The 27,494-nt window shown below is 45.0% G+C and overlaps 1 protein-coding gene across 1 annotated transcript in view; it reads left to right on the top strand.

Annotated features, from left to right (window-relative positions):
- Positions 1–27,494, top strand: part of kiaa1522 (KIAA1522 ortholog) — a 54,171-nt gene that overhangs the window by 18,021 nt on the left and 8,656 nt on the right. Inside the window, exons 2-4 of the mRNA XM_056297991.1 lie at positions 25,700–25,858; positions 26,102–26,142; positions 26,356–26,491. Of these exons, the coding sequence (XP_056153966.1) occupies positions 25,700–25,858; positions 26,102–26,142; positions 26,356–26,491 (336 nt within the window). The remainder of the gene's footprint in view (positions 1–25,699; positions 25,859–26,101; positions 26,143–26,355; positions 26,492–27,494) is intronic.

A 27,494-nucleotide genomic window follows, 5' to 3' on the forward strand; every position in this document is an offset into this window, starting at 1 on the left:
AGAGTTCAGTCTGTATGTCATCGCTGATGCCCTGATACCAGTTTTTATCCAACTTACAGTTGAAAAGTCTTTCAACAGTACAGCTGCTCACAGGGAAAAGGCTGAATTAGCAGCCATGTAGTATGTGTCGTTACTTGGCACTTGAGGAGAAACTGGAGCAGGAGTAGGTGTTTGGTTAAGAATGATGACTGAACTTCAGTTGAATTCTCTTCTTCCTGCTGTATCCCATGTGTGGTGGGAGTTTCAGGAAAGTTGAGACGCATATTTTCCAAACATCACGTCTCGGTTGCTGTCAAACCTCAAAACACGCTGCGCCAGAAATTGGTCCACCCCAAGGATCGGGTCACCTGGCACAAACAGAGCAATATAGTGTACGCTGTTAAGTGCCAGGGGGATTGTCGTGACTTGTACATTGGGGAAACCAAACAGATGCTGGCCAAGAGGATGTCACAACACATGAGAGCTAACATGTCAGGCCAGGACTCCACAGTCTACCCATCTACAGACCAGTGGCCACTCTTTCAAGAATGAGGATGTACACATCCTTGATAGGGAGGAATGCTGGTTTGAATGGGAAGTCAAAGAGGCCATCTATGTGAAGAGCGAATGACCATCCCTGAACTGGGGGGGGGGGGGCTAAGAGTACATCTGTTGCCGTCTTGCAATGCTGTGATTGCAAACATTCCCCAATCCTCTGTGAATAGTACACATGGCCATTGAAACTCTAGTTAATGGCCATGCCTATTTGCATATGAAACCGATCATTGGTTTCGAGCATTATGCAACCGTATTGTTTATAAGGGTGGGGATACCTGCCATCAGTTTAGACTGAAAAGGTTACTTAGATGAGTGATGAAACGTTTCTGTCAATAAATTTTGTGTCCAGATGAACTGATTCACCTTTCTGTAATTTTCTTACATCGGTTATTGGGCACGCATAAAGATACTTCCTCCTCCTGCTACTCACAACATCTTTTTGCGACAAACTTAAGCAAACTGCTTGGTTTCACCATGACTTTTTCCCTAACCTACATTAAAAGCAGCTAGCTAGCTAGCTAGCGGAAAGTAGGCCTGTGTTCCTCTGTGCAATGCGTGGACTGTATACAAAGTAAAAAAGGTGGGGCTGCTCGCAATCTGGCATTTGCAAAAGGGACCGCCTGTCCTCATCATATGATGAACAAGACGCAAGAAACAAGAATTGTTTTATTTTTATTGGCTGTCAGTTTTTTTTCCAATTAATATGAATAGTGTAAGAAACGATAAATAATTTCAAGATTTTGTATTTATTTGCAGCCAACTCATACATTTTTTTATGATTATGGTGGGTGTGTCAGCTTGAGATGGCACAGGTAGCTGGCACTGGCACATCCAGACAGACACACCTGTGGCTTCATAAACCTGTAAATAAAACCTGAGAGCGAGATAGAGAGGAAAGAGGAATAGCAGTGCATCACTGGAGTGGGTGTGAGGATGAAAGCCAAGCGATAGGAACCTCAGAGACATAGAGGCAGACGGAGGAGAAACAGAAGTAGAGGCAGAAGGGATAGAAAATATGGTCATGTCTTAGCGTTGTATGTATACACATACTGTATGTGTGTGCACATGTGTGTGTCTGTGTGAGTGTGCACGCATGCGCACACACGCACAAGTTTTGAGTGCATGGAGTGCGGGGCGGATGCACAGCATCTCTGATTGGTGTTGATGCTGACTTTATTTATAGCCTAGTAAACCATAGCTAATGGATTAAATCCATAACAAAGCCCCAATCACAACACACACACACACACACACACACACACACACACACACACACACACACACACACACACACACACACACACACACACACACACACACACACACACCCACACATAACAGAAACACTATAGATGGCGTGGTAGTATCAGTGAGAAACCCATGATGGCTGTTGGCTGTGGCAGCATAGCATCAAGGCGGAGCACAATAATGGGAACTGCCAACTGGCTTCATGCTAACTCTCCCACAAACATGTCAGTTCTGCCTCTGTCAGACCCTTTTCAACTTTAGAGTAACACCCTCTGCCCTTCATGACACCTGAGAGTTTGCATGGGGCATGGCTGTGTAGATCAATCTCTGACTGATCGACTTTCCTTGTGTGGCTGACAGATTTTTATTGAAGACAATGCAATTTTTCTATGCCACGATCAGACTATGTGATATTTTTTACCTTTTCGGTGGCCACTCTAAGATTATGCTACAGAGTCTTCTCGTCACATGGTCTGTCTTGGTACTAAACGTTGGGACTGGGACGTTGTTACGTGTCTAAGGGCTGAATTGGTTGTCTTTCACCATGTCACACAACAGGGTCTTTAACATTTCCAAGTTTCATAATCTTAGAAAGAAAGACACTTTATTTTTGTCATTGTACGGTTCTTTTTAGTTCCAATGAAATGTACTCTCTGCATTTAACCCATCCTATTGTATAGGAGCAGTGGGAAGCTGCAGCACCTGGGTACCAACTCCAGTTCTTCTTTCCATTGCTTTGCTCAGGGGCACAGGCAGGAGTATTAACCCTAACATGAATGTCTTTTTGATGGTGGGAGGAAACTGGAGCACCCGGAGGAAACCCACACAGACACGGGTAGAACATGCGAACTCCACACAGAAAGGACCTCGGACAACCTGGGGTTCGAACCCAGGACCTTCTTGCTGTGAGGCAACAGTGCTCACCACTGGGCCACCGTGCCACCCATCTTGCACAATGTCCTGTTTTTTTTCTGCGATGGCATGATCATGTTAAAAAGCAGCAGATTTTGTGTGGGAGGAGGAACTAGGAGTTGATCATCTTGGAAACTGCTAGCGCTCATGGTTTTATTGTTGGTAATGACTAGACATAAACACAATATGCAGCATAACAGTGGTGTACTGAGTAATATACCGGAACATGTATAGTAACTAACAGTTTAAATTATTGCAACTATTGGCTGACACAGGCTTTTAATGATTTTTCTGCAGAAAAAACAGCATATCAGCCCTCTCTGGTAGAATGCATGACTTCTCTTGGCTGATCGCTGTGCAAAATAATTTGTGTGTGTTTATGCAACCAGTGGCAGTGATAGGTAGTACCGTTAGCACAGACCTTATCGGTCTGGTCAGTATTTCCCACTTAAGAACCAATACCTTAAAAGGTATCTTGCAACAAGGTAATAAGATGCTTCAGCTGTATTCACGCTCATATTAATATTGTAACATGACACAATCGGGTGTGCAGGGCCAAAATGTTGCTAGCTGAGCTTCAGTTACAAAGATGCTTATTCATCTGCTGACGAGTGCACAACCACACAATCAATGGTGGTCAAGATTAGTTCTTGCTGCATGTGCAGGTGGTCACTGACTCAAGTGCACACACACACACACACACACACACACACACACACACACACACACACACACACACACACAAACACACATATGCTCACAGACATAAAAACATGCTGACAGATTCTCTCTCGTGCTGTCATTCTTTCATTACTGAGTAGAAGCCTTCAGAGATTTTTTTCAGGTTATGTCATGTTGCAGATGGGTTTCCAGATGTTTAATATTACCATCTCCATAACTATTCTCTCTGCAGGGCAGACCGCAGTACGTTTTGATCGCTGGATTGATCCATGCCCAAGTTTGTCTCTTGCAGCATAGCTGTTTGTGTGTGTGTGTGTTTTCCAAACCGCTAGACCAATGTTACTGTTATTGACCTCTAGCCCATATTACTGTGTGTGTGTGTGTGTGTGTGTGTGTGTGTGTGTGTGTGTGTGTGTGTGTGTGTGTGTGTGTGTGTGTGTGTGTGTGTGTGTTATCAAGATAGACCACTGGTCCATCTGATTTTGTTAAACCCATTTGGACATTTCCAGAATTTGCCAACATGTATTCTTGAATTCAAACTCTTCCTTCTTTTTCTTTTCCTCTCTTCTCACCCCATATTTCTTCATCTTCCCCCTCTCCCTTGTCTCCTCAGTTGTATTGTAAATATTATTTGCATGTCAACCCGCTCACCTTTCTTTTTTTTTTCTTTTTTTTTCTTTCTTTTTTGGTTGGGGGTTTCCCCCTTTTTCTCCTCAATTGTACTTGGCAAATTACCCTATTTTCTGCCCCCCCCCCGCCAATCCGGGGAAGGCTGCAGACTACCACATGCCTCCTCCAATACATGTGGAGTCGCCAGCCACTTCTTTTCACCTGACAGTGGGGAGTCTCGCCGGGGGGACGTAGCACATGGGAGGATCACGCTACTTCCCCCAGTTCCCCCTCCCCCTTGAACAAGTGCCCCGACCAATGACTAGAGGAGGCGCTACTGCAGCGACCAGGACACATCCCCACAGCTGGCTTCCCACCTGCAGACATGACCAATTGTGTCTCTAGGGACACCCGACCAAGCTGGGGGTAACGCAGGGATTCAAACCGGCAATCCCCATGTTGGAAGTAATGGAATAGACCGCTACGCCACCCGGACGCCCGTAATCGGCTCATCTTTCTATGGAAAGACACACATGCGCATCGGTCTATAATAAACTGAAAATGAGTGCGCAGAGCAAACACCAGAGGAGCAGGGAGATGATATGCATTCATGGATGGTTGGCAGGAGCTGAGACGTATCGAAGAGAAGTGACAGAAAAAGGCAGGGAGGGGAGATGGATCGGGTGTTAATGCACAGAAATCGAATAATGGGTAGTCGTAAAGAGAGAGACAAGTTTATGGCTGTATGTAGTTCAAGAACAAGGCAGTCGGCTTCCCGACTCCTCGTCGTTTTCATTATGGTCCTTGTGCCAGTTGTGGTATTTCATATTCCATTACCCGGCAGAGGAAGGCCTGCCCGGGGCTTTTGATTTCTGTAAGCGGGTCTAAGACGCTCTCTCTCTCGCGACTCCCCCCTTTGAACATCCAGTTCGCTTTGTGCCAAAGTCGATGTCGTAGGCTCCCCACAGAAAGCTTAAGCAGCGTACAGCGAGGATAAAAAAGAGAGAGGATGATTGGCCTCCATTCTCTCTAAACCCCCCTCCCCCCCGTAATGTGCCTCCCCATTCCTCCTTCCTGCCCACAATCTTTCATGTTCTGCCTTCATCGCCCTACATTTCACTGTTTCCTTCTCGTTTTCATCACACGAGCTCTACCTTCACACACACACACAGACTTTTCTCTCTCTATCCTCCTCTCTCCGTTTTGCTTTTCTTCCAACTTCATCCAAACCTCCTCTGCATTCAAGCAGCATGTTTCATACCACGAGACAATGCAGGGAAGGGGATATAAGAGTCTTTCCCGTTCCAAGTCTTTTTATCCACCCGCTCTCTTCTCCATCCTCTCTCCCTATGCCTGTCCCTTGTGCCCATTTCTTCCTCGTCTCCAGCCCCGTTTTCCATTTTCCCTGCGATGTAAAATTAGTATGGAGAGCAGAGTCTGTTGAAAGACAATGAAAAAACCCTTGTCATTCTTCGCTTCACATTTGGCTTCCTCCTATACCTTTTATGTTCCCCTGGATCCTGAAGGTGGCATGGTCCATCTCTGCAGGGTGTCCTGCAACTTCATGCTCTGTCTTGTTAGACTCAAGATGTCCCTGTCTATCGCTAGATGTCCCTAGCGATAGACAGAGATCACTAAACATTTCCTCAGTCCCTTTTCCTCCGGCCCTCTGGTAATGGCTATGCATGCACTTTTGTTTGTCTCTCACTGAATGAAAAGGTAGACTATGTCAGCCACATAGCTAAGTTTCTCCTAGCCACTGGCAGACACTTTTCTGCACAATTTCAGTGGCTTTTTTTTTATTTTATTTTTTGCTACTCTTATTTATCCCCGTGGGGCGATTCTTCCTCTGCATTTAACCCACGCTATCTGTGTAGCTAAGAGCAGTGGGCAGCCACTGTGCAGCACCCGGGGACCAACTCCAGTTTGTCTTCCCATCGCCTTGGTCAGGGGGACAGACAGGAGTATTAACCCTAACATGCATGTCTTTTTGATGGTGGGGGAAACTGGAGCACTCGGGGAAAACCCACCGCAGACACGGGGAGAACATGGAAACCCCACACAGAGGACAACCTGGGATGACCCCCAAGGTTGGACAACCACAGGGTTCGAACCCAGGACCCTCCTGCTGTGAGGCGACAGTGCTAACCACTGTGCCACCATGCCGCCCTAACAGCATTACAGAGATACATAGGAGACTTTTCAGTATTATGGCTGCGAATGGGTTGTTATCTCTACAACATATAGAGGGAGAGATAGTGATGAAAATTGTGATTGTTTCTCTTTACATAATCAACCACCCTGTAGTAAGTCCCATGTGCAAAAAGACAGTCCCCCAAATAATGGCACTTTGTTATTGTCACTTGACTCTATCTAACGTCACCGAATAATAAATCCCCCACCTCCGGTCTTAGTCCAAGTCCAAGTGAGCTGCTGCTTTTCATTGGTAGCTACAGTGTCAGAGCAAGGTCTGTGTCTCCAGCATAATAGGGCTCAGTGTTTGGAGTGCTCTGTAATGGGGCACAGACCAGTGGCTTCCTGCTTCAGGACCTAAATTGAGTTAAAGCATTAGGGGTCAGGAGAGCTCACTCTTCAACAGCCTGCAAGCCCACACCTACAAGCACACACACACACACACACACACACACACACACACACACACACACACACACACACACACACACACACACACACAGGCTCATGGCTGCTCATCCAAGGATCATCTTTTCAGCTTTTGTCATGGCTGGGATTCAATATTCGTTGGTTTGAGTCAAGAGGAAATTATGCTTGATTACCTATGTCAGGCTTCATTTCCTACTGGAAATGGTGGGAAATAACCAGACATCGTCTGACTGTGTCTAATCATCCCCTGAACCTGACATACTGAGCTCAACATGTCCTGCAGCTGATAAAGAAGAAGCTGATATCAAATCTCAGACTAAACTTCATCATAATCGAGTCAGTTTGACCAAACTGGCTTTTACCATCCCTATTGAGTGTGCCATCTTATATGTTTGATGCCATGATAAGATTAATTTGGTCTGGAAAACTGCTGGAACGTCTGTATGTTCCATTAGAAATATGACAAAAATTCGTTTTGGTATTGGTCAGCCCTCCACTGGCTGTCGTAAGCCTGAACAGCAGTTATGTCATGTTAGCAGTATCATAAGAGCTTGGGCTCATGTTGGCTAAGTGCTAACACTGGGTAGCTGGGTATCTGTGCCAAGCAGATGGTGCAGGGTCTGTGCCAGCCTTGCCCTTTTTGTACCTCGGTTGTTGGCAGCAGGTTAAGTCAAACATTCTGCACTGAATTTAAACTGTGCCATGTAATTTCAATGGTTGCTGGAATTATCAATGCCCATCAAGGGACTGGTGTTGGAAATTAGCCTTGGCTATATACATATGTACAGTACATCGGACACTGCTTCTGCAACTGTCAATGTTCTCTGTACTTGTCCCTCACAAATAAACAAAAATAAATAAAATAAAAATCCTTATGGGGCACTGATGATTGTAAAGATGTGCACGCTGAAATTAACAGCAATGTTTCACCACATTTGGCTCCAAACAACAGAATCAGATTTAATAATATAGGAGATGACTTGTTTCGAGGGGCTGGCTTTGTACACCGGTCGTGCATAACTGGATTTCACTGAGGGAGAGTGCCAGTGTGTTTCTGCTATATTCAGTAAGTCGCGTACTTACGTCTCACACACACACACAAACGTGTATGTGCACGCATGCACACACAAACACAAATAAAACTCTGTTTCTACTGCTACATACACACACACATACGCATGCATGTGGCTGCTTATATTGTGGTTCACTAATTTAACACATCCCTTCTTTGTGTGTGTTTTTGTAACATGAATGCCTCTCCTGCAGTCTATCTTGCAAACAGTCAGTTTTGTTCCAGCCTGATGGGGCTCATGTGATTCAGATGACACACAGACAAACTTCTTCATCCCACCTCAGCATTCAGGATATCAGTGGATGCTTATTTCTCCACTTTGTGCCTCTCTTCCGCTGAACACATTTTGACTGAAACATTTTAATGCCCTCAAAGTCATTTGTAAAACATTCCATCCTAAAGTAGGTTACATCCTTAGTAACTTTCAGAACTCACTCCTCCCGGTATTCCCATACTGGTATTCCCATACCGGTCTCCCGGTATGGGAATGAATCCTTTAGCGGCCCGGTGGTGCAGTGGTTAGCGCGGTCGCCTCAGATCAAGAAGGTCCTGGGTTCAAGCCCTGGGGTAGTTCAACCTTGGGGGTCGTCCCAGGTCGTCCTCTGTGTGGAGTTTGCATGTTCTCCCCGTGTCTGCGTGTGTTTCCTCCAGGTGCTCCGGTTTCCTCCCACAGTCCAAAGACGTGGGTCAGGTGAATCGGCCATACCAAATTGCCCCTAGGTATGAATGTGTGTGTGTGTGTGTGTGTGTGTGTGTGTGTGTGTGTGTGTGTGTGTGTGTGTGTATGTCGGCCCTGTGTGATGGCCTGGCGGCCCGTCCAGAGGGTCTCCCTGCCTGCCACCCAGTGACTGCTGGATAGGCTCTAGCATCTCCGCAGCCCTGAGAGCAGGATAAGTGGTTCAGATAATGGATGGATGGACATTGTCATTAGCATTAACAACAATTGTGTACCAAGTAGTTATTTTTTGGCACTGTTTGTACCACTAAATGCACAATTGTACAACAAATATACTTTTCTTTTTTAAATAAATGTGGTATTCTTTCCAATCTTTTGTCAGTGTCGCAACAGAGAAGGTCAAGGAGGTTGCACCATCCATAACCATGAGGTGCATTTTCCCTTTGGAAATACCCTATCTAGCTCCGCAACCCCAAGTTTCATGGCAATTATTTAGGCCTGAAATGTCTTTCTGTCTTCTATCAGTATTTGTCAACATAAGCTAATCACATGTGACCATCATGGACAGAAGCAGGCACAATCATTGGATAGAGCAGCAAATCCATAAGATCATTCATTTATTAGTGTCAATTAAACTGATGGATAAAGTCAGCTATGGGTGGAAGGGTACATTGTAGATAAGTGCAAATTGCATACTTTTGTTAAAGGAGCTGTTGCTTTGTTTTTGTTTGAAGCCCTTTCAGAACAGGACAGGGGAGCGAGAAGATGGGTTTTTGCATTAAGGACAGTGTTAAAATCAGACCTGGTGGCGCTGGACTTGCTCTGTCATGCTCTCAGATGGGTCTGTGCTTATTACTCTCATGGAAGCTTCAGCCTACTCATTAACTCATCAATCATGATAAATGAGACTATCCGCCAAAGGCAGACATGAACGCGCCTCAAACAGGCCACAGTGCTTTTCTCTTATTTTAGCCTGCCACTTCTGTCTCTGTTCTCCCGCTGTGTACTTTACACGCTCTCTGTCTTTGTCTCGAGGTGGCTTTGGCCGCAGGATTTTAGTCAGTTTTTCCTCTAATTTTCCACAATCATCCAGGAGGGTCATCTGGTCACTCCCACATACAAACCATCGCAAAGAAAAGATGCATAAGCTAGTTTTGTTGTTGCGTATAATTTTGGGCACACCAGGTAGTCTGTGTCTGTTCTCGTATTTACATAGGTTGGTTTGCACTCATTCACTTATACTGTGATGGACTGGCGGCCTGTCCAGGGTGTCTCCCCACCTGCCGCCCAATGACTGCTGGGATAGGCTCCAGCAGTCATTGGGCGGCAGGTGGGGAGACCCTGAGTAGGATAATCGGTTTGGATAATGGATGGATGGGATGGTGGTACACTCAGAGTTTCAAGTGGGAATAGCTAGACATGAGATAAAGTTCTCCCTTTGAGGAAAAAAAAAGCAATCCCTTCACCCAAGAGAGAGGAACAGATGGAAAATGAAAGAGAGAGGGCATGAGAGTGAGCGAGAGAGCAAGAGGAAGATCGTTGTACAGTGAGTGGCAGTTCTATTTTTAGCCAGTGTGGCTATACTGCATTAGCTAAGTTTAGCTCTTCATTTGGTTTGACCCCTGTGCCATCTGAGGTCTGAAGGTCCCAAAGCGCCCTCAGCTCAGCTCATGTTTGCTATCGTCTGCCAGCTGAGGATCAAGCACCAGAGCTAAGAGAGGTTTGATCCTTCCCGTGAGTGTCCTGAGAGACCAAAGTTAATAAACCGACACACAGGATCCATAAAAAGACATTCTCCAAAAGGAGGCAGGTACACTAGTTGAGCGAGGGAATTACATGATGGCTGAAACATTAACTCTTGTTCCTGACGTTTGTTAGCTGGCAGCTGAAGTTAGACTGATATCAGAAATCAGATTCAACTTTTCACATCTAAAAGCCCTTAACATGGCATAATAAAACATTCAACAACAATATTTTTCGTAAATGACTAACATTTTGTTTCTTTTATATCCATAACTGTTCTTAGTTGTCTAAAGACCTGTGAGGGAGTGGTCTAGTCCTCATTAATATTCATGAATTGACCTTTGAGTGACAAGTGATAAGAGTTGGTGGTGAGGGTGGATGGGGTTTCATATTTCGATGATTTGATCTGATTGGCAGTATGTAAATGAGCATCTGATGACATCATATCAAGTATGAAAAATATTGTCTGAGAAGCTGAACTAAGGGTGGAGAGCTAAAAAGAAACAAATTGAAAAAATAAATTATATGTTTATGCTTGTTTTTTTAGTAGAAGGAGAAAATACAAAATGCATGATGATTAAAGCAGTACCTAAGTGATTTTAGAAAACATTAGCGTTTGAAAATGGCTTTATGCATGCTCAATAATCCAGGTAGGAAAAACACGGCAAGATGAATGAGTTCATCTGGACTCAATGTTTGGTGGGAGAAACGTTTCATCACTCATCCAAGTGATTTCATCAGTCTCAACTGACTGCAGATATCCCCCACCCTTGTAAACAGCGCAGTTGCATAACGACCGCAACCAATGATCAGTTTCATGTGCAGATGTACAGATCTGACAGGTCAGCGGCCACACTTTCAAGGATGAGGATGTGCACATCCTTGATAGGGAGGAACGCTGGTTTGAATGGGGAGTCAAAGACCCCATCTATGTGAAGAGGGAATGACCATCTCTGAACCAGGGGGGGCTAAACGTACATCTGTCACCATCTTACAATGCTGTGATTGCAACTATTCCCCAAGCCTCTGTGAATGGTACACATGGCCATTGAAAGTCTAGTTAATGCTCATGTCCATATTTGCATATGGAAGTGACTGTTGGTTTCGGTCGCTATGCCACTGTATTGTTTATAAGGGTGGGGACACCTGCAGTCAGCTGAGACTGACGAAGTCACTTAGATGAGTGATAAAACGTTTCTCCCTCTAAATGTTGTCCAGATGAACTGATTCAGCTTTCTGTCATTCGTGTTTCAGTTTCAGTCGGGCGTTTACTTTCTTATCCCAGAATCTGCTTTGGCTGATGGGCGCCAGAGTAAGCCAAGTGCTTAACTAGCTAGGTACTATTTCCAAAAACAGGATAAAATCTAAAGGAGGGCTAATCATCTGCCATAAGGGGCTATAGAATAAACAACTTCATGAGCAACAGTCAACATTTTTCCAATATTTGTTGGCTAAAGTAAACTGTCTGGCCCCGTTGTTATTCCAAAGCTCTTTCCATCTGTCTATCTCCAGCTCTCTCCAACACTTCTCTCTCTGTCTCCTTTATCCCATTCACTCTCTCTGTCTCTCTTTCTCTCTCTCGCATGTTCTCTCTCGCTCTCCCTCTCTATCTTTCTTTCTTTCTCTGTCTCTCTGTATTGGGAAGTAATGAAATTGCCAGAGCACAGCAAGAGAGGGTTAAAATGTGACCAACAGTAAACGTACAAAGGCCTGGACATTCATACACACACACACACACACACACACATGCATGCATGCACGCACACACGTACTGTATATACACGCGGGAGTCGTTATTTAGTCCACTGCCATTCCCCTGATTTGTATTCTATGACCGTTGTGGTGAGCTTACACACTAACCTGCCTAATGTTGAGTGGTATAGTATTAACTTGCAAAATATAAGAGAGAGAGAGAGAGAGAGAGAGAGAGAGAGAGAGAGAGAGAGAGAGAGAGAGAGAGAGAGAGAGAGGTTAACATCCATTCTCCATAGACATGTCTAATGGAATATGTTATGGGGAGGACAGAGAGCCTTGCCATGATACCATCATATATCCTTTGTTGAGGCCTGCTCATGATGAAATATTAACAGTAAGACTAAGTGTGTTCATCATGCATTCCATGTAATGGAATGGCTCATTATAATAGATTGAAGATAACGACAAAATCCCTACAAATGCACAACAAGCTCACTTACTCGATACTACAGGATGCATGGAGATGGTGGGGAAGATTTAGGGCAGGAAAGGTGAAGGTGGAAGAGTTGAAGATGAGGAAGAATTCTGAGTGGCTGATTGGAGGGAGAGGATGTGGGGACAGAGGAAGGACATAAATCACCGAGTACAGTAACTGTCATCACCTATGAACCACCTACTTTTCTGATTTCCTCAGGGTGCACCGCAATGCCAAAGAAAGACGGAGGGAAAACGAGTGGGAACAAGGCTGGCACTATTCGAATTGACAAGAAAGGGGAATCAGAGGGCGGAGGAAAAAGTGTAAAACAGATCTTGGACACAAGCCAGTGTAGGATTGGAAGATTTAGAGAACTGGTTGAATTAGCAAACCACCAAAAGCCTGCAAGAATACGAATCCAAAACTAACAGAGGGGGAGGATGTTCCAAGGCTGTGTCTTGAACAAGCTTCTATTGTCCTCGTGTATTTCGCGGCTGCGTCACTGTGAGTAGGAGTCAGGCCCAACAAATGCCTCAAGGGCACAACCTATCTCTAGTTGGCTTAAAGGATGGTAACCTTGGTTAGGGAAACATGCAGCAACAAACAGGGCACTGATTAATAGTCTTATTGTGGTGTGTCGTGACACAGATTGCCAAGGTCCATCCCAAGATACGCTGTATCTTAGCTGTGTCAATGACTTAGTGGAATTGCGTTGGATGATTCTTAAAGATCCAATGATTTTAATTCAATCAGACAAATTCTATTGTGAAATACCAATATCAGGAGTGTCGTTCGCTTCACAAGAATCATTTGATTTGTTAATACTGTTTAAGCTCACCTAGGGCAGTGACGATAACCAATGAAGATGAAGAAGGACGGAATTAGGAACAAGTATATTAGAGAGACAGCTCAGGTTGGACAGTTTGGAGAAAGCAAGAGAGGCAAGATTGAGATGACTTGGACATGTGTGGAGGAGAGATGCTGGGTATTTGGGAGAAGGATGCTGAATATGGAGCTGCCAGGGAAGAGGAAAAGAGGAAGGCCAAAGAGGAGGTTTATGGATGTGGTAAGAGAGGACATGAAGGTGGCTGGTGTGACAAAGGAAGATGCAGAGGACAGGACGAGGTGGAAATGAATGATCTGCTTGGCGACCCCTAATGGGAATGGCCGAAAGTAATTCCAATGAACTTGGGACGTTGTGTAAAACGTAAATAAAAACAGAATACAATGATTTGCAAATCCTTTTCGACCTATATTCAATTGAATACACTACAAAGACAAGATATTTAATGTTCAAACTGAAAAACTTTATTGTTGTTTTTTTTTAAATATTCACTCATTTTGAATTTGATGCCTGCAACATGTTCCAAAAAAGCTGGGAAAGGGGCATGTTCACCACTGTGGTACATCACCTTTCCTTTTAACAACACTCAATAAGCGTTTGGGAACTGAGGACACTAATTGTTGAAGCTTTGTAGGTGGAATTCTTTCCCATTCTTGCTTGATGTACGACTTCAGTTGCTCAACAGTCCGGGGTCTCCGTTGCCGTATTTTGCGCTTCATAATGCGCCACACATTTTCAATGGGAGACAGGTCTGGACTGCAGGCAGGCCAGTCTAGTACCCGCACTCTTTTACTACGAAGCCACGCTGTTGTAACACGTGCAGAATGTGGCTTGGCATTGTCTTGCTGAAATAAGCAGGGACGTCCCTGAAAAAGACGTGGCTTGGGTGGCAGCATATGTTGCTCCAAAACCTGCATGTACCCTTCAGTATTAATGGTGCCTTCACAGATGTGCAAGCTACCCATACCATGGGCCCTAACGCACCCCCATACCATCACAGATGCTGGCTTTTGAACTTTGCGCTGATAACAATCTGGATGGTCCTCTTCCTCTTTAGCCCGGAGGACATGACGTCCATGATTTCCAAAAACAATGTGAAATGTGGACTCGTCAGACCACAGCACACTTTTCCACTTTGCGTCAGTCCATCTCAGATGAGCTCAGGCCCAGAGAAGCCGGCGGCGTTTCTGGGTGTTGTTGATATATGGCTTTCGCTTTGCATGGCAGAGTTTTAACTTGCACTTGTAGATGTAGCGACGAACTGTGTTAACTGACGATGGTTTTCCCAAGTGTTCCTGAGCCCACGTGGTAATATCCTTTACAGAATGATGTCGGTTTTTAATGCAGTGCCGCCTGAGGGGTCGAAGGTCACTGGAGTTCAATGTTGGTTTTCGGCCTTGCCGCTTACATGCAGAGATTTCTCCGGATTCTCTGAATGTTTTGATGATATTATGGACTGTAGATGATGAAATCCCTAAATTCCTTGCAATTGTACGTTGAGAAACGTTGTTCTTAAACTGTTGGACTATTTGCTCACGCAGTTGTTCACAAAGTGGTGAACCTCACCCCATCCTTGCTTGTGAACGACTGAGCCTTTCGGGGATGCTCTTTTTATAACCAATCATGACACTCACCTGTTTCCCATTAACCTGTTCACCAGTGGAATGTTCCAAACAGGTGTTTTTTGAGCATTCCTCAACTTTCCCAGTCTTTTGTTGCCCCTGTCCCAGCTTCTTTGGAACGTGTTGCAGGCATCAAATTCAAAATGAGTGAATATTTGCAAAAAACAATAAAGTTTATCAGTTCGAACATTAAATATCTTGTCTTTGTAGTGTATTCAGTTTAATATAGGTCGAAAAGGATTTGCAAATCACTGTATTCTGTTTTTATTCACGTTTTACACAACGTCCCAACTTCATTGGAATTGGGGTTTGTAGTAGTAGTAGGGCAGTGATGATAACCACATGACCGCAATACCGCAGTCGTGTGATGCCTACTGTGGGGTTGAGCTCATTACCGCCATCACTGCAAAAAAAATGTTGTATTTAATTTTTCTATTCCTGGTGAAAGTTCTAGTAGTGCATATGGGTGCATGTGTGATATAAATGTACACTACCGTTCAAAAGTTTGGGATCACCCAAACAATTTCGTGTTTTCCATGAAAAGTCACACTTATTCACCACCATATGTTGTGAAATGAATAGAAAATAGAGTCAAGACATTGACAAGGTTAGAAATAATGATTTGTATTTGAAATAAGATTTTTTTACATCAAACTTTGCTTTCGTCAAAGAATCCTCCATTTGCAGCAATTACAGCATTGCAGACCTTTGGCATTCTAGCTGTTAATTTGTTGAGGTAATCTGGAGAAATTGCACCCCACGCTTCCAGAAGCAGCTCCCACAAGTTGGATTGGTTGGATGGGCACTTCTTTGAGCAGATTGAGTTTCTGGAGCATCACATTTGTGGGGTCAATTAAACGCTCAAAATGGCCAGAAAAAGAGAACTTTCATTTGAAACTCGACAGTCTATTCTTGTTCTTAGAAATGAAGGCTATTCCATGCGAGAAATTGCTAAGAAATTGAAGATTTCCTACACCGGTGTGTACTACTCCCTTCAGAGGACAGCACAAACAGGCTCTAACAGGTACTATTTAATGAAGATGCCAGTTGGGGACCTGTGAGGCGTCTGTTTCTCAAACTAGAGACTCTAATGTACTTATCTTCTTGCTCAGTTGTGCAACGCGGCCTCCCACTTCTTTTTCTACTCTGGTTAGAGCCTGTTTGTGCTGTCCTCTGAAGGGAGTAGTACACACCGGTGTAGGAAATCTTCAATTTCTTAGCAATTTCTCGCATGGAATAGCCTTCATTTCTAAGAACAAGAATAGACTGTCGAGTTTCAGATGAAAGTTCTCTTTTTCTGGCCATTTTGAGCATTTAATTGACCCCACAAATGTGATGCTCCAGAAACTCAATCTGCTCAAAGAAGTGCCCATCCAACCAATCCAACTTGTGGGAGCTGCTTCTGGAAGCGTGGGGTGCAATTTCTCCAGATTACCTCAACAAATTAACAGCTAGAATGCCAAAGGTCTGCAATGCTGTAATTGCTGCAAATGGAGGATTCTTTGACGAAAGCAAAGTTTGATGTAAAAAAATCTTATTTCAAATACAAATCATTATTTCTAACCTTGTCAATGTCTTGACTCTATTTTCTATTCATTTCACAACATATGGTGGTGAATAAGTGTGACTTTTCATGGAAAACACAAAATTGTTTGGGTGATCCCAAACTTTTGAACGGTAGTGTAAACACAAAAATAAATATAAACATAATAATCATTGTTTATTTACCATCATTGGCTGTTTTCCATCTTACATTCAAGGGCTTCTGGAGAAACCAAACTTTAGTTGCTCGTCACGTCAGCTTCGCAAGCGAGGGGGAGGGACAGTCAGTTAATCATATGGGGGATTTCTTTTTGTGTCTGTTTGATTATTACTATTATTTCTAGGCTTGAGTACTTGTGTTATCTATAGATACCGTTCAATTCAATATATACATACAATATATAAAAGAAAGAAGCATAAAATAAAAATGGAAGTTAGATTGTAATTGCAGGTGTTTATAGTAACACACTTCTCTTATGTGGTAACGCCCATACACCTGACGCTAGCTGCTAGACATTATTCAATTCAACAATGGAAGCAAATCTAGTCCCAATGCCAAATATTATGTTGCCTATTTGGGCACAAAATGGCTTTGAGCCAGACGACAAGGGACAGCCAGTGAATTTGAACAAGGCAATATGCCACATTTGTAAAAAAAAAAAAAGTTTTTTTTTGAAGGGGGGTGACGGTGGGGGGCCTGAGTTCACAAGACACTTTACTGATAGCTAGCCAGCTCGCTAACTTGCATGATGTTGCTAGGCAACTATTTGAAACAGGCCAGTTGACAGAGTGATGAAAATGAATTGACTGTCCAATCAAATCAAGGTATAAACTTCTAACATAGCCACAATCACGAAAAAAGGCCCAGCAGAGGATGTACTTTCCCCACCAGCTCAAGGAATTCAACCTGCCTCAGGAACTGCTGATTCAGGTCTACACTGCAGTAATCCAGTCTGTCTTCTGCACATCCATCACTGTCTGGTTTGGCTCGGCCACCAAACAGGACAGCGACAGACTACAACGGACAGTTAATTCTCTAGAGAAAATCATTGGTGCCAACCTGCCCCCATTCAGGACTTCTACACCTCCAGAGTCAGGAAACAGGCAGGCAACATCACTGTAGACCCATCACACCCTGGTCACAGCCTGTTCCAACTCCTCCCCTCTGGCAGGTGCAACAGAGCACTGTACCCCAAAACAACCAGATATAAAAACAGTTTCTTTCCACAGGCTGTAATTCAAATGAATGCCTAACGCTGCAAATAAATCCAACTGTTTTGTATATACTGTACTGTACATTGTATGTATACTGGTACGCTCTGTCATGTCCATCTACCTCAGGCATGTATGTAAGTAACCTGCTAACATTTATCTTGATGCATGCTCAATAATCCAGGTAAGAAAATCAAAGAAGGTTGAAGCAGTTCATCTGGATACAGTGTTTATTGACAGATACATTTCATCGAGTGATGAAATGTATCTGTCAATAGACATCTCCAATAGATGCATAGACAATAGTCAACATTACAATGGTCACTACTGACAATAGTCAATATACCTATAGACGTATAGTCAATAGATGTATTCTGATGAACGGATTCAACCTTCTTTGACTGCTCACATTTCAGCATCTCTGATATATTCTCTGCACCATTTCACTTTATCACCTCTTATTTTGCCTGTGCAAGCCAATCCTTGTGTATATATCTGAAGATTGTTGTGTTGTAGTGCTGTTATTCTATGTTAACTACACTGGGAGCTATGAAACCGGAGTCAAATACCATGTACGTGCAAACCTACATGGCCAATAAACATGATTCATGATTCTGATTCTGATCCTGACTGTAAACTGATGTAATGTTTTACCAGAAGCAGATTGGTTTTCTGAAACAGTTGTGTTGACAACCAGGAGGCAACCAAGAGGCTTGAGTCACATTTTCACAACAGCAGTTCTAATATTTTGGGTAACTTTACAAACCTGTTTCAAAAGACATGGAGATTGAAAAACATGATTTTCATTGATATTTAAAAAAAAGGAATTCCTCCACTTATGCTCCCCCCCCTCGCTCTCGCTCTCTCTCTCTCTCGCTCTCTCTCTCTCTCTCTCTCTCTCTCTCTCTCTCTCTCTCTCTCTCTCTCTCTCTCTCTCTCTCTCTCTCTCTCTCTGTTAGACTGAATGTGATGTTAGGGTAAGACAATCTTCGAGCACGAGGACAGTTAATGACTGAATGTATTCCTCTAAAGAGGAAGCCCGGCTCGGCCCTGTCTCACATTAGTGAGCTGACGGGGAGAGCTATCTGCCACTTGGTTCCTAAACCGATAAAGATCAATAATCTCCTCTTTCCCCTCGTTATTTTTTTCTCATTTTCAGCTGGCTTATTCAGATAAATGTACAGATCTCATATCCTTCCCCTCATTTTCTCCTGTTCTTCCCTTGACCACATTTTTCCACTCTTCTAACTCCCACACATGAACACACACACACACACACACACACACACACACACAAAACTACAAACAGAAAATGTGCGTACATCGATGCACAAATGCACACAAAACCACACTCCCATGCACGCACATACACACACGCGCACTCTCTCTCTCTCTCTCTCTCTCTCTCTCTCTCTCTCTCTCTCTCTCTCTCTCTCTCTCTCTCTTTTCTCATGGCCAGCCAGGCATGAAGTGGAAACTGTTTCTTCGCATGGTCCAGTGGTCTGCATTCTTGCCTTCTTACCTGGTACTGATGTGCGAGGTTACGACAAGGACAAGAGAACAACCACCCCTCTTTACCCGCTCGCATGCTCCCTCTTTATCTATTTCCTCCCTCCCTTCCCTGTGCAACAAATGGGCGGGTGAACTGAGGACATGAGATGAGCTAATGTGCACCATTACATCACATTTTACATTTTACAATACGTGTGTGTGTGTGTGTCAGGGTGATCATTCCAGTGGGAGTTATATAGATTACCTCCAGCTGTTTCTTTTGTACTGCAGCTCACACTAGTGGATTGAGAATAAACGTCCTCATCAAAATGACCTCCTGGTTTTGCAGTCTCATACTTACCATGCAGTCAGAGGAAGGGTTGAAATAGCACTCTCTAGTGGAGCAAGAAATTACTTGGGTAGGTGCAAAATGATTACGCTGACAAAGACCAGCTTTTCTCTTTCCAATGCCATACATCGTTGACATGCAGAACGTCTATAGTACATGAGGCATACCTTTTATTAAGTGAGTTTTAGTTTTGGTTTAATGAACACAACTCACTCAATACAACGCAAAACACAGTTAGAAAAGAGCATGGTATGACGTATTGTTGCCCTCATATATTACATCACTCTGATGGGGGGGGGATTTGACCTTTGACATCTGAACAAGCATGTTTTATTGGCTCCCTGAACTCTGTTCATCTTTTAATAGGCAGCTTGAACTGCTAATAAGTGGAATCTAACACGAGGGCGTCCGGTTGGCATGGCGGTCTATTCCGTCGCCCACCAACACGGGGATCTCCGGTTCAAATCCCTGTGTTACCTGCGGCTTGGTCGGGCGTCCCTACAGACACAGTTGGCCGTGTCTGCAGGTGGGAAGCCGGATGTGGCTAGATGTCCTGGTCGCTGCACTACCACCTCCTCTGGTCGGTTGGGGTGTCTGTTCAGGGGGGAGGGGGGACTTGGGCGAATAGCATGTGGTAGTCTGCAACCCTCTCTGGATCGGCAGAAGGGGTGGAGCAGCAACCAGGACAGCTTGGAAGCGTGGGGCAATTGGCTGGGTGCAATTTAGGCGAAAAAGGGGGAAAATTCCCAAAAAAAAAAAAGAATCTGACAGACGATTCATGACACTTAAAAGTCACAAATTCAAGTCTCTGCAGTTCAGATTCACCCTGAGATGTTTTGTCCTGGATTTTAATGCGGTATTGATGAACGACGCTCTCATGGAGTCTGCAGTCTGCTTTTTTTGCGGTCAAACACGTAGACTGCCTGAAGATCACTGTGTCAATTTGCTTAACCACAGAAAATGGTGTGTGTGTGTGTGTGTGTTGATTCAAAGGTATTTAAAGCCCTCTTTCCTCCCCCTCTGCCCTCTCTCTCTCTAGGCCAGATGGCGTCTCTTTAGGTCTGCTAATGAATATTGATATGGTAGGTCTTGGTTGACGACAGGGGGCTACGGAGTCTGGGCCAGACACCCTTAAGGTTGGCACACAGTAAAGGTCTGCGTTTTGGGAAGTTGTATGGACCGGGTGTGTACGGGATTTGTTTGGGGAGAGGGGACGTTCGCGCTTTAAAGGGGCCACGGACAAAGCTGATGGATCAAGCATGTAATCTAACGCGTGATCCCAATCCTTAAACAGACTTGCACAAATGTATTTGGTATCGTAGCTAATGAGTTTGAAGTCGTCCCTCGAGCGATATCTTCCAGAGGACACTTACTCCACAAAGGGGTTCATTAAGAGTTTAATAGTTCTTGTCTGGTGATGTAAGACAAAAGATTGGGTTCCCAAAGGCAGGAGAGAGAGACAAACAATAATAGGGAGGAAGGTCGAGGGAGAGGTGACGGGTTTCTGCTGAGGAAAAAACAAATGCCAGTAGGAAGGGTGTGCAAGGTGAAGAGCCAGGTTAAGCCATGGGCAGTGTTAATCCTTTGGCGTGGCGCCTGTGCCCTAAATCTGCCCTCCTAGAGGCCTCGGCTTTATCCTCAGACTCACCTAGAGACTGTCCCACCGCCGTCATCGTACGGGCTAGGCTGTCTGACCTGAGACGGCAGGCTGGGACCTTATCTTCTGTCATTCAGGACTTTAAACTGAGTCAGGACATCACACACACACACACACACACACACACACACACACACACACACACACACACACACACAGGCTCAGCCCATGGTTTTGTAGTGAATGACGCATTTGACAGCATGCCACAGCCCTATTCTTTCCCCCTTGAGTTCAGAGTGAATAAATCCAGAGAACACGTAGAGAGAAACAACACCCATAACATATCTTGAAGTTGAATCAGTTCATCTACCCTTAGGAATCGCCGGTTCGAGTCCCCGTGTTACCTCCGGCTTGGTCTGCCGTCCGTAGACACAGTTGGCCATGTCTGCGGGTGGAAAGCCAGATGTGTGCATGTGTCCTGGTCGCTGCACTAGTGCCCCCTCTGGTCAGTGGGGGCGCCTGTTCAGGGGGGAGGGGGAACTGGGGGGAATGGTGTGATCCTCCCATGCGCCCCTGGTGAAGCTCCTCACCGTCAGGTGAAAAGAAGCGGCTGGCGACTCCACATGTATCGGAGGAGGCATGTGGTAGTCTGCAGCCCTCCCCGGATCGGCAGAGGGGGGTGGAGCAGCGACTGGGACGGCTCGGATGAGTGGGGTAATTGGCCAGATACAATTGGGGAGAAAAAGGGGGGGGGCGAAAAAAGTTCATCTACCCTTAGATGAGTGATGAAACATTTCTCCCAATAAACGTTGTGTCCAGAGGAGGTGATTCTCCCTTCTTGTGAACACCTATAATACAGTATTAGAACTGCTCCAAACATCTCATTCCCTCACATGATAGCATGTGTAGGAGGCCACAGACTCACACACACACACACAATTACACACATGCCTGCACACTTTCTCCAATGCCCAAGCCTGTGGTTGGGGCGATGTGAGCTTGGGACGATGGATTAGTATAGATGGAGGTAATTGTTTTCACGCCGTGTCTACCCAGCTGGTCTGGCTGCATGATGCAGCTGGAGCTCCCTGTGGTGCTGCTTTATTACCAACAAACACTGCCCTCCAAGCGGCGAAAGCATAAAAAGATGACATTATCCTTGAAAACAGTGCTGGTTGTTTGGCTGGCATATGACCAACCCTTTGTTGTGGGGTTTTTTTTTTGTCGGTTTGTTTTGGGGTTTTTTTTCTCTGCCCTCTCCGATTCGTCAGGAAACCATGAGCAGGTGTGCGGACACGCCACCACTAAAGCTGTTATGATGAGCTGAGAACGTTTGTAGCCCGACCTGGACTCTTGTCTCTGTAGGATCGAGCTGCAGGCGAGACTAGAGAGGGAGAAAGAGACCGGCAGAGAGACTAGGAGGAGAGAGCATCGGAGGAAATGATGAGGTAACACAGAGACAGAGATGCCAGACTCAAACCTGGCTTTTTTTTTTGTACTTCAGGGACAAGCTGTGGCCCTTGGATACCATGGCAGTGAGTCCGATAGACAGACGTGTGATGGCTGAAGGCTATGCATGTCTCGAGCTCAGGATAGAGAGAGAGGAAGGGATGGATAACAGGAAGGCGAGGACACAGGATATCATGCAGGGACTTATCTAAAGAAAGACGAACAGCAGCAACATAAAGATGAACTCCGAAGTTATTTGGGAATTGCAAGGGACACAATGAGATGGAGACAGCGAGGAAGTGATAGAAGGAAACGAGAGCCAAGGCTGTGCAAATGAAAGCAAAAACAAAACATCATTTCTAGTATCAGTCATGTGGGCAGAGAAAGAAGGAAAAACAGTTCTGCTTGACTTATGTGTGTTATATACATTTGTTTTGTTTGTGCTCTGCACTGTTTGGACTGTTGTCCTGCAGACAAATCCAGCTTGCATTATTAACAAGTGGATCCTTGGCGGCGTGTGTGTGTGTGTGTGTGTGTGTGTGTGTGTGTGTGTGTGTGTGTGTGTGAGGTGGGGGTTGGTCCCTCTAAAAGAAAGAGCCAAACTTTGACAGCCGCTCTGTTCAAGGGGGTCGTACCCATTTGACAATAGAGGGGGAGTTCCGATGGATGAGAGCAGGACTGAACCAAGGGGAGGCGGGGGGGGGGGCTGGGATAACAGACCTAGGGATAAGGCAGCTGGGACAGGCTGCTTGGCTTGAAGCAGATCTTCTCGGCTGCACACTTGTCCTTCAGACTCTGTGACCGCTCTTTTGTCAACAAGAGGACATCTGATCACAGGAGAACAACTTTCGCCACTTTTCGGATACCGCATTAATATTTTAAGCCTTTCTGGATCTTCGCCATGGAGGAGATGGACCCTTGTCACCAGTGACCAGGAAATGTTCTCCTAAATCTCCGTTCCATTGTCCCACGGCATTTCGTGACTTTCTGCTTCTCTGTGTTTACATCGGTTCGCTCTGCCATGGTGCCGGCATAGGCATGGTAGTCTACCTGAGGAAGAGCATCCACGCTCTGCTCTCTGTCTTCAAGAAGAAGAGGGGTGAGTGCAGACTCACACGGAGGGGTGACACATGCTGTCTATAAGCTTTGCATTCAGACTGTTAACAGTCATTGATGCTGATTGACACTTATAATCTGAGTTTAGTTTTATATCGGGTTTCTGGTTTTTCCACACAATTTAGTGTCTGACTTTAATTGTGATACCCCAAAGCTGAGGAGATTGTTGTGCACCGTTGAGACTGACGGACCAGTGGTGTCGTTAATAGAAAGGCAATATGATGATTGGTGATGGCTGTTATGACAAACGTTGCCCTCGCTCTCCGTCTGCCTCTGTCTCTATTACAAATACACATACTGTGCCCATGGAAAGGGGCTCAGCCATGGTGTATACGGATTAGTGCTGAGGGGAATTTGGGGTCCACTCTAATGAGATCAGGGGCTTTACTGGTTTTCCAGGGAGGAATCCAACCTCCCCTCCTTTGCTACTACTAATCGACGGAAACCTCCTGAACCCCCTGAAGGGCTTTGGGGGATTGAGTTTGACGTCCCCAATTAGAAGCTGTAGTTAACCACACTGCGTGTTGTGTGTTAGCAACATATGCCGTGCTGTGCCCACCCTTATGATGAAACCCCGGAAGCTGCCCTGTGGATGTTTCTGGAACGTGTCCTTGTCCCGTGAATTGTGTCACACAGCGCCAGCTTCATAATAGACAAGAGATTTCCCACAGCCACACACAGCAGAGGGCACAACTGGCTGCTTCACCTGTGTTTGGGGGGGCGGGGGGGCGGTGTCTGCGAATTAACACACACACACACACACACACACACACACACACAGAGTATTACCTAACCAGGTAAGACTGAGAGCCACAGTGTTTGAGGTGACAAAGAGGGGAAAGGGGACACCTTGTTGATTTTTACTTAGCAGGAGCGACTGAAGGTCTCACAGCCACTCTACAGGAGTGCTTTTCCACAGGTCATGTTCTCTGAAGGGGACCCATTGCAATGTATGATGTATGGATGCTAGCAACCAACAAAGTGTTCTGCAGAACTGCATGACCCAATTTTGTTTACACTGTTTGTTTTGTTTGGGGTTTTTTTTGCCGTCACTCCACTGTTTAGATCCTTGGAAATCCACCAAAACCTGAGGGTATATATCCAATTCAGTGTTAATCCCGAGTAAAATGGGAATTAAAATAGCCGAGTCAGGGAGTTAAATGATGGTTGGGGAAATGCAACTTTGAGTCGGTCCTATATTGCTGTTCAAGCTCCAGAGTCATCGGTCGTCCATGGCAACTGAAGCAAAGACATTTTGAATTCTCATTCTAGTTCCCATGCAGGAGGCCCCGCAGCAGGGGTCCGGTGACGTCTTTATCTGAGGCCAATCCAGATTATCTAATCCCCTGGAGGGGTAAGAGAGATACTGCTGGAGATTACCCCATTCTCAGTTTACCTCTCTGGGGCCCGGATCAGGTCTAGGACAGTTGCCTACCAAGCTACCTGGCTGAAGGGATTGGAAGTAGCAAGTGTGTGCTGTGTCAAAGGTGCACTGATGTATTCACAGGTGGAAGCACATGGTCCCACTGCAAAGCTGATCAGAGTCTTGGCAGACACACACCCAGTGAGTGTGTGTATTTGCGGTTGTCCTAAGAGGACAAGTAAACAGTGACAGAGATCCGTCTCAACAAAAAATACTCTGTCTTCTCCAACTGTTGATTATCCTGGACAAAGCCAAAACACGGCAGGGTATGACAAAGAAACAAGGAAGGACGTTTATGGAGCAATGAAAACATGGAGTGGAGTTAGAAGAGCAGCATTAAATAAAGTAATGGATTGTGGATATCTAGGAATGCTGGCTGGAAGATGGACGAGTAAAAGCCAGGACTCAAAAAGAAAAAAGGAAAAAAGAGAGAGAGGCAGAGAGAGTAAGGAATAGGCTGCTATTAAACCTCATTATGGTCAGAGAGCGAAGACAGTCAGCATGACTCTGCTAGATCGACCATGATGATGTTGAAGCACTGTCACTCTGGGATAATACTGGGCCCTCAAAACCTCATAGCAGTCTATTAACAGTAAAACACGTACAACGCACAAAGCTTTCAACCATCTGAGGCACATTTCAATATCAAATATTCCTTCTATGTCAGTTCCATATCTTTCTGTAGGGGTTGGGATAAAAGATTTCTCTTCTCCTTTCTTTCCCCTCTCACTCGCTTCCCGTAACCCCCTTCTCTCTCCCACTCTTTTTCATTTCCTCCCGTTAGCTGGCTCCAAGGGGAACGAAGACCAGAGGAGGTTGGCAGTCCTCTACACGGCCTCCCAGCACTACCAGGAGAATGTGTTCATCGAGGGCAGCAGGCCACAGTACCTGGAGGACCTGCACACCGAGGCCCAGGAGGGACTCAAGATACTGCAGCAGGAAGGTCAGGCCCATTTGGTGGGATAGCATCATAGGGAGGACTTCATGTGGGGCGGTTAAACGTGCATGCAGTATGTTGTATGGCGTCTTTTATTTGCACGTAGACATAGCCATATTGCACACATGAGACATGAATAATGTCCAAGGCTATACATTTAGTACATGGCCCAAGCAAAGGGGGACGAAGTGTGAGGTAATTTAGACTCTTTTTAAGGTGTCTGAAGTGTCAAAATTTCTGTTCACACAGAAAACAATGGCATGAACTTTCCGGATGATGAGAGCATCGCTGTAAGTACGATGAAGCTCTGTATATGACTTATCATGTTTCCCTGTTTTCCAAACCGCTAGACCAGTGTTACTGTTATTGATCTCTAGCCCATATTACTGTGTGTGTGTGTGTGTGTGTGTGTGTGTGTGTGTGTGTGTGTGTGTGTGTGTGTGTGTGTGTGTGTGTGTGTGTGTGTGTGTGTGTGTGTGTGTGTGTGTGTGTGTGTCCTGCAGTCCACAGACACTCTGCAGCCAGAGCAGGACACCAGCTCCAAGGACAGAGGCAGCTCTCCTGAGTCCGGCGTGTCCATCGGGGATTCAGTTACTGCTGTGTCAGCTGTTTCTACCAGACCTGTGCTAACCCGCCAAGGTAGAGTACAGCTATGTATGTCTGTATGTATGTATGTATGTACATATGTGTGTGTGTATGTATGTGTGTGTGTGCGAAGAGAATGGGAAAGTAAGCGTTCACATCCCATTTGATGTCATAGTATTTCAACCCATTCATAGCCGTTCTGTCTGTGAATGCATTTTGTTCTCTGTTTAGGCTGCACTTGTGCCAATTTATCTACTTTATTCATTTCAGTCTGCTGTGATCGGTATAATTAGTTGAATCCTTAAAAACACTATTACACTCTCTTATTTTTATATATATATATTCTGCATTCTCTGCTGCTACAATAACCTAAATGTAAGTACTGTGATCTGCTGTGGCGCTGTAAGTTCTCATCTTTCGGGCAGGTGATTCAGAGACATGTTTAACATGCACATCTTCATTCCAGGCAGAGTGCTTTTATAGCACCGAATCAGTCAGAGGAATGTGAGATGCAAAGACGCTGACACACATGCACAAACATTTGTAGGTTTTTAGATACCGGAGTGTCTGGGCAACCAAGGACAGCACTGCAGCTTCCTGTCATGTTATAGCTGGGAGGCAAAACATGTCATTCTCTCTCTCTCTCTCTCTCTCTCTCTCTCTCTCTCTCTCTCTCTCTCTCTCTCTCTCTCTCTCTCTCTCTCTCTCTCTCTCTCTCTCTGAGGCTTACGTTTCTGCTATTAGAACATTTATTTAGATTATTTTGGGAAAGTTTTTGCAAAACAGAATTTTATTTTTGGTTTCAAATACAGCCAATGTGTAAAATTTTAAATGCCAACTCTTGAACTTCATTGCAGGGCAGACAAAAAAATGGCTGTTTATGTGAGCCGGGAAAAAAGGATGGAGGAGTGTGTACAATGTGACATTGAGCCGTTGTTTAGCAGGATGGTCAAGGCCAGGATAAGGGTACATTTTAATTACTACAAAGCAGTGGAGGATCTAGACAAATTCACAACCATGTGGTGTTATGGGGGGGTGCTGTGTTCAACCAGAGAGG

Source organism: Lampris incognitus, chromosome 18, assembly GCF_029633865.1.
Source record: "Lampris incognitus isolate fLamInc1 chromosome 18, fLamInc1.hap2, whole genome shotgun sequence".
Taxonomy (NCBI): domain Eukaryota; kingdom Metazoa; phylum Chordata; class Actinopteri; order Lampriformes; family Lampridae; genus Lampris; species Lampris incognitus.